Source organism: Branchiostoma lanceolatum, chromosome 5 (assembly GCF_035083965.1).
Source record: "Branchiostoma lanceolatum isolate klBraLanc5 chromosome 5, klBraLanc5.hap2, whole genome shotgun sequence".
Lineage (NCBI taxonomy): Eukaryota > Metazoa > Chordata > Leptocardii > Amphioxiformes > Branchiostomatidae > Branchiostoma > Branchiostoma lanceolatum.
In genome coordinates, this window is record NC_089726.1 from 5,352 (window position 1) to 13,353 (window position 8,002).

Genomic DNA, 8,002 nt, shown 5'->3' on the forward strand with positions numbered 1-8,002 from the left:
CCCTAACCCTAACCCTAACCCTAACCCTAACCCTAACCCTAACCCTAACCCTAACCCTAACCCTAACCCTAACCCTAACCCTAACCCTAACCCTAACCCTAACCCTAACCCTAACCCTAACCCTAACCCTAACCCTAACCCTAACCCTAACCCTAACCCTAACCCTAACCCTAACCCTAACCCTAACCCTAACCCTAACCCTAACCCTAACCCTAACCCTAACCCTAACCCTAACCCTAACCCTAACCCTAACCCTAACCCTAACCCTAACCCTAACCCTAACCCTAACCCTAACCCTAACCCTAACCCTAACCCTAACCCTAACCCTAACCCTAACCCTAACCCTAACCCTAACCCTAACCCTAACCCTAACCCTAACCCTAACCCTAACCCTAACCCTAACCCTAACCCTAACCCTAACCCTAACCCTAACCCTAACCCTAACCCTAACCCTAACCCTAACCCTAACCCTAACCCTAACCCTAACCCTAACCCTAACCCTAACCCTAACCCTAACCCTAACCCTAACCCTAACCCTAACCCTAACCCTAACCCTAACCCTAACCCTAACCCTAACCCTAACCCTAACCCTAACCCTAACCCTAACCCTAACCCTAACCCTAACCCTAACCCTAACCCTAACCCTAACCCTAACCCTAACCCTAACCCTAACCCTAACCCTAACCCTAACCCTAACCCTAACCCTAACCCTAACCCTAACCCTAACCCTAACCCTAACCCTAACCCTAACCCTAACCCTAACCCTAACCCTAACCCTAACCCTAACCCTAACCCTAACCCTAACCCTAACCCTAACCCTAACCCTAACCCTAACCCTAACCCTAACCCTAACCCTAACCCTAACCCTAACCCTAACCCTAACCCTAACCCTAACCCTAACCCTAACCCTAACCCTAACCCTAACCCTAACCCTAACCCTAACCCTAACCCTAACCCTAACCCTAACCCTAACCCTAACCCTAACCCTAACCCTAACCCTAACCCTAACCCTAACCCTAACCCTAACCCTAACCCTAACCCTAACCCTAACCCTAACCCTAACCCTAACCCTAACCCTAACCCTAACCCTAACCCTAACCCTAACCCTAACCCTAACCCTAACCCTAACCCTAACCCTAACCCTAACCCTAACCCTAACCCTAACCCTAACCCTAACCCTAACCCTAACCCTAACCCTAACCCTAACCCTAACCCTAACCCTAACCCTAACCCTAACCCTAACCCTAACCCTAACCCTAACCCTAACCCTAACCCTAACCCTAACCCTAACCCTAACCCTAACCCTAACCCTAACCCTAACCCTAACCCTAACCCTAACCCTAACCCTAACCCTAACCCTAACCCTAACCCTAACCCTAACCCTAACCCTAACCCTAACCCTAACCCTAACCCTAACCCTAACCCTAACCCTAACCCTAACCCTAACCCTAACCCTAACCCTAACCCTAACCCTAACCCTAACCCTAACCCTAACCCTAACCCTAACCCTAACCCTAACCCTAACCCTAACCCTAACCCTAACCCTAACCCTAACCCTAACCCTAACCCTAACCCTAACCCTAACCCTAACCCTAACCCTAACCCTAACCCTAACCCTAACCCTAACCCTAACCCTAACCCTAACCCTAACCCTAACCCTAACCCTAACCCTAACCCTAACCCTAACCCTAACCCTAACCCTAACCCTAACCCTAACCCTAACCCTAACCCTAACCCTAACCCTAACCCTAACCCTAACCCTAACCCTAACCCTAACCCTAACCCTAACCCTAACCCTAACCCTAACCCTAACCCTAACCCTAACCCTAACCCTAACCCTAACCCTAACCCTAACCCTAACCCTAACCCTAACCCTAACCCTAACCCTAACCCTAACCCTAACCCTAACCCTAACCCTAACCCTAACCCTAACCCTAACCCTAACCCTAACCCTAACCCTAACCCTAACCCTAACCCTAACCCTAACCCTAACCCTAACCCTAACCCTAACCCTAACCCTAACCCTAACCCTAACCCTAACCCTAACCCTAACCCTAACCCTAACCCTAACCCTAACCCTAACCCTAACCCTAACCCTAACCCTAACCCTAACCCTAACCCTAACCCTAACCCTAACCCTAACCCTAACCCTAACCCTAACCCTAACCCTAACCCTAACCCTAACCCTAACCCTAACCCTAACCCTAACCCTAACCCTAACCCTAACCCTAACCCTAACCCTAACCCTAACCCTAACCCTAACCCTAACCCTAACCCTAACCCTAACCCTAACCCTAACCCTAACCCTAACCCTAACCCTAACCCTAACCCTAACCCTAACCCTAACCCTAACCCTAACCCTAACCCTAACCCTAACCCTAACCCTAACCCTAACCCTAACCCTAACCCTAACCCTAACCCTAACCCTAACCCTAACCCTAACCCTAACCCTAACCCTAACCCTAACCCTAACCCTAACCCTAACCCTAACCCTAACCCTAACCCTAACCCTAACCCTAACCCTAACCCTAACCCTAACCCTAACCCTAACCCTAACCCTAACCCTAACCCTAACCCTAACCCTAACCCTAACCCTAACCCTAACCCTAACCCTAACCCTAACCCTAACCCTAACCCTAACCCTAACCCTAACCCTAACCCTAACCCTAACCCTAACCCTAACCCTAACCCTAACCCTAACCCTAACCCTAACCCTAACCCTAACCCTAACCCTAACCCTAACCCTAACCCTAACCCTAACCCTAACCCTAACCCTAACCCTAACCCTAACCCTAACCCTAACCCTAAACCCTAACCCCTAACCCCTAACCCCTAACCCCTAACCCCTAACCCCTAACCCCTAACCCTAACCCCTAACCCTAACCCTAACCCTAACCCTAACCCTAACCCTAACCCTAACCCTAACCCTAACCCTAACCCTAACCCTTGACCCTAACCCTTGACCCTTGACCCCTGACCCCCTGACCCCCTGACCCCCTGACCCCCTGACCCCCTGACCCCCTGACCCCCTGACCCCCTGACCCCCTGACCCCCTGACCCCCTGACCCCCTGACCCCCTGACCCCCTGACCCCTAACCCCCTGACCCCCTAACCCCCTAACCCCTAACCCCTAACCCATAACCCATAACCCATAACCCAACGACCATAAGACAGTTCAAAAATATGCCAAAACTGTCATCTTCTGTGTTATGGACGGAGCTGCAGACACGCACAACTAACACGAACCCCGAAACCAGAACACGAGACAGCTTCTTTTCTTAAGACGGCCCTTGTGCACTCTGGCGCCCTTTGGAATGTCTGGTCTCCCCTCCAGACAAGCAACCATAATCGAAGCAAGATGTATACTCAGTGCAGCTCGTTTCATAACACAACAGGATAACAACAGTTTGGGTTTTTTACAACTCCCTTAACTTTAATTTGTGATAACTGTTATGATACATGTCGTACGCAATGTCTACTGTTACTTACGGTTCCTTGTCCTCTTACGGACTCATAGATATCCTGTCGTTGTTCACCGTGCGTTGTTTGCCTATCACACCGTGATCCCTCTGCCGGATGTGTCATCTATCAGTGAGTTTATGCCACTGGCGTTAAATCCAGCTTCTTCCAACACTACGAGTGGGATGTGGGATCTCATCAGAGGAAACAAATCCACGCCTTGCCAGCATTCTCGTTTGTCCCTGACGGACTCGAACTAGATCTTTCTGGTTCTCTTACGTGCTCAGCGGGCATAACCAAGTCGATCTTAGTGATCTCATATCAAGGTACAAGTACGCTGCTCAGAGCTCGTGCCACAAGAGAAGCGTATTAAGTCGCATAAAGCGGGAACATGTAGCGTAATCGTACCGCACTTGATCCACATTTAACTCCCAAACTCTTGCAATTGACATGACGTTTTGCCGTTGAACTCGAGGGGTGTATCCAAGCTGTAGCCGATATATCCCTGCCCCCTCCCCCTTTCCATACATAACCTATGGAAAGGACATTTGAGCGTTATGGTATTCCCATGAGGGTCTAACCTCAAAACTATCTCTAACCCGAACCCTAATTCATTAGATGATATTACAATTCAAGGTTATATGTCACTCGGCACATTTTAATAAGGAAGGTACAATGTCCCGGGGTGAGTAACGTGAGCGCCTAACAAGAACCAGATGCAACAAAAGATATTTTGCTGACACCACATTTTCCCACATTTGAAAATAAGTTGGGCAGACATGTACATGTCGGAAATGTTGGCGGCCGAACCATTTTCGGGCATTACGCAAATCCAAGAATGTGCAGGGAGTCCAGGCCATCAACTTTTTGTTAATTTCTACATCGAGACTCTATGCAAGAAGCACGTTGTAGGTGACAGGGCTTTTGTTGACCTCTACATTACCGGGATGAAGGACAGCCCCAGGTGCAAGTTAGACAGCGGAGCATGTCAATGTTCTACCGGAGAAGAGTTGTAGGGCGAGGCAGAAACACTCAAGCCGACCGGCAAGGTTGAATAGTTACGACAACACACGGCTAGACGTGCTGGGAGAGTGGTCGCTTCTTGTTCAACAGAGGCCATGGCAAAGGGTAGCACAGACCTATTCCACTGCAACAGGCAGGACTTCGTGCTTGTAGGAGACTTCAACAAGCTACATCGTACAAGGTCAGCAGACGTAATAGTTGTAACATGTGGTGCTAGTTAGCAACATTAACATATAGACTATCGTATTTCTGGAGGTTACATTCTATCTTAAAACTTGAGGGACTTTATCCTTTTTCCGGACTTCATTAATGAACTAATTAACTTATCAATTTAATAATTAATTAAGAACACAAAGATAGACGAGACACATTTTGAAGAAAAAACACAATTACCACGAAGGCAAAGCACAAGGTAGGCAATTACCCTGTAGGGTAAGAAAAACTCGAAATCACTACGCATGTGATCAGTCCAAACCGTAGTGATAAGGTCGATATCCTTCCGCCTCTAACCCTAAACCACTTTAAAATGTCCATTATTCCTTGTACCTAACCCTAACCCTAACCCTAACCCTAACCCTAACCCTAACCCTAACCCTAACCCTAACCCTAACCCTAACCATTCTTCAAACGGGCCAAACTTGGGCTCATTCAAAAGGTCTTTTGGCCAGGAGTTTGAAACTGAAAACGGATTTCAAATATCGTGCTTTGTTATCGAGTTATGAGACTTTCAAAGTTAACCCTAACCCTAACCCTAGGTGGTAATCCTAACCCTAACCCTAACCATTCTTCAAACGGGCCAAACTTGGGCTCATTCAAAAGGTCTTTTGGCCAGGAGTTTGAAACTGAAAACGGATTTCAAATATCGTGCTTTGTTATCGAGTTATGAGACTTTCAAAGTTAACCCTAACCCTAACCCTAGGTGGTAATCCTAACCCTAACCCTAACCCTAACCATTCTTCAAACTTGCCAAACTTGGGCTCATTCAAAAGGTCTTTTGGCCAGGAGTTTGAAACTGAAAACGGATTTCAAATATCGTGCTTTGATATCGATTTATGAGACTTTCAAAGTTAACCCTACCCTAACCCTAGGTGGTAATCCTAACCCTAACCCTAACCCTAACCATTCTTCAAACGGGCCAAACTTGGGCTCATTCAAAAGGTCTTTTGGCCAGGAGTTTGAAACTGAAAACGGATTTCAAATATCGTGCTTTGCTATCGAGTTATGAGACTTTCAAAGTTAACCCTAACCCTAACCCTAGGTAGTAATCCTAACCCTAACCATTCTTCAAACGGGCCAAACTTGGGCTCATTCAAAAGGTCGTTTGGCCCGGAGTTTGAAACTGAAAACGGATTTCAAATATCGTGCTTTGTTATCGAGTTATGAGACTTTCAAAGTTAACCCTAACCCTAACCCTAGGTGGTAATCCTAACCCTAACCCTAACCCTAACCATAGGTCGTCAATCTATTGAAAGTCTGTTTGGATTGCACATACTTTCTGTACGATGGCAGCTTCTATCAACAGATACATGGGGCAGCTATGGGTTCATCTTTGTCCCCCATAGTATGCAACTTGTACATGGAACACTTAGAACAACTTGCCATATCTACAGCTCCGCACCCCCCCCCCCCCCCCCCCTCTGGTGGTTCCGGTACGTCGACGACACCCACACCAAACTCAAGAAAGCCCATGCACAGGAATTCATTGACCATCTCAACTCTCTGGACCCCGACATCAAATTCACATCGGAGAAAGAACAAGACAGAACCCTCCCCTTCCTCGACACTCTCACCACGATCCAAGACGATGGTTCACTACGTCTGAGCATCTACCAGAAACCCACTCACACAGACCAATACCTCAACTTCAGATCCAACCATCCTCTGGAACACAAATTTGGGGTCGTGAAGACGTTACTCCACAGAGCTGACACGATCATAACGGATCCACACCGTCACGACAGAGAGACAGAGAAGCAACACATCAAACAGGCACTGAAGGACTGCGGGTACCCTAAGTGGGCCATAGACAAGGCGACCGCACCAAAGCCCCCTCAACAGAACAACAGGAACCCGGGAACAAGAGAGAGGGACAAAGGACGCATCACCCTTCCGTACATCAAGACCGTCTCAGAACCCCTACGCAGAATATTTGCTTCACACGGGATCTCCACCTGCTTCAAGCCTACCAACACACTGCGACAGCTTCTCGTGGCGCCGAAGGACAAAACCCCAAGAGAAGAGAAGTGCGGCGTAGTGTACCACATTCCGTGTCAGGGAACCACTTGACAAGGGACTTGTGAAGAATTCTACATCGGTGAGACAGCACGCTCGTTGAGAACCAGATTTCTTGAACACAAACGCCCCAGGTCGCATTCGTCTGAAGTCTCTCAACACATCCACATTGAATCTCCGGGCCATACCGTCTCGCTGGCCAAAGTCAGAATACTGGACACTGAGCAGGACTACTTTATGAGAGGTATAAAGGGGGCCATATACATCAGGGCACTCCAGCCGTCACTCAACAGAGACAGTGGGCGTTATAAACTTCCTGGCACGTTTGACCAATTGCTGACGTCACGTATCCGCAACGACACGTGTCAATAGAGTCACGTGTCTGTAACTCTCGCGAGTTTACGCTCGGCAGTGATTGGTCATTATTGATCATGAAGAAGGCGACAGTGGTCTTCGAAAATTCGATCCGTGAATACCTTAGTGTTAGAAGAAAGTTTAGCATTGTATTATAATTACATATGATGTTATACATGTAGGTATACTAGTGTGGTTAAGCAAGAAAACCTAAGAAATATCATTGTTTTTAAAAAAATCAGTGATTTTTTTATAAAATGCCCTTCAGAAACCCGTCGCCATGGCAACAAGAAAAATGGCAAAGTTATACTTTTATCATAATATTGTTGCCAACCAAATTTTAGGAAAAGTCACCAAGTTTGGTAGTCCTAGCATATGTCGTTCGGCAGTTATACAATGTCAAAGTTGGCGCGGGCACTTTTAGCCCCCCCCCCAGTCTGGATAGGGTTAAGGTAAAACTGCACACCTAGACCGTTTACGAATGTTTACAAAAAAAACAGCCATTTAAGGTACTTCTCCACTCGCAATTAACGTTAGTTAACATAAAATCGCCATTTTTCCGATAATGGTTGATTGAAATCAATCTGGCAGAACAATAAACCATCCTTTTTTCTGTTATTCTGCCAGTATCATGTATTACCTTTGCACTAATGCTAGATATGTTAGATTTTCTCTCTCGTGGTGCTGACACCATAATATTTCAACTTGAAACTACCGTCCGCCGCACGCAGAATGACAGTGCTCTTGGACAGGTGCGAACATTATTTCGGGTGAGAAGATTCGTCATTAATATATGCCGCTAATTAGCTTTTATACAGCAGCTGTTGTGCCCATCTTGACTTGAAGAGAGTGCCAAGGTCAAATAAACGTGACCAAAGAAAAATAAGACGGCAAAACGGTTGTACCACACACATCAGGCCTTCGGTATCATCCC

General features: G+C 47.2%; 1 protein-coding gene across 1 annotated transcript; it reads left to right on the forward strand.

Annotated features, from left to right (window-relative positions):
- Window positions 1-4,577: 4,577 nt before the first annotated feature.
- Window positions 4,578-6,768, forward strand: LOC136434441 (uncharacterized). The gene is made up of 2 exons (XM_066427238.1): window positions 4,578-4,663; window positions 6,093-6,768. Exons 1-2 carry the CDS (start codon window positions 4,578-4,580, stop codon window positions 6,766-6,768), a joined length of 762 nt encoding a protein of 253 aa, XP_066283335.1.
- Window positions 6,769-8,002: the final 1,234 nt, after the last annotated feature.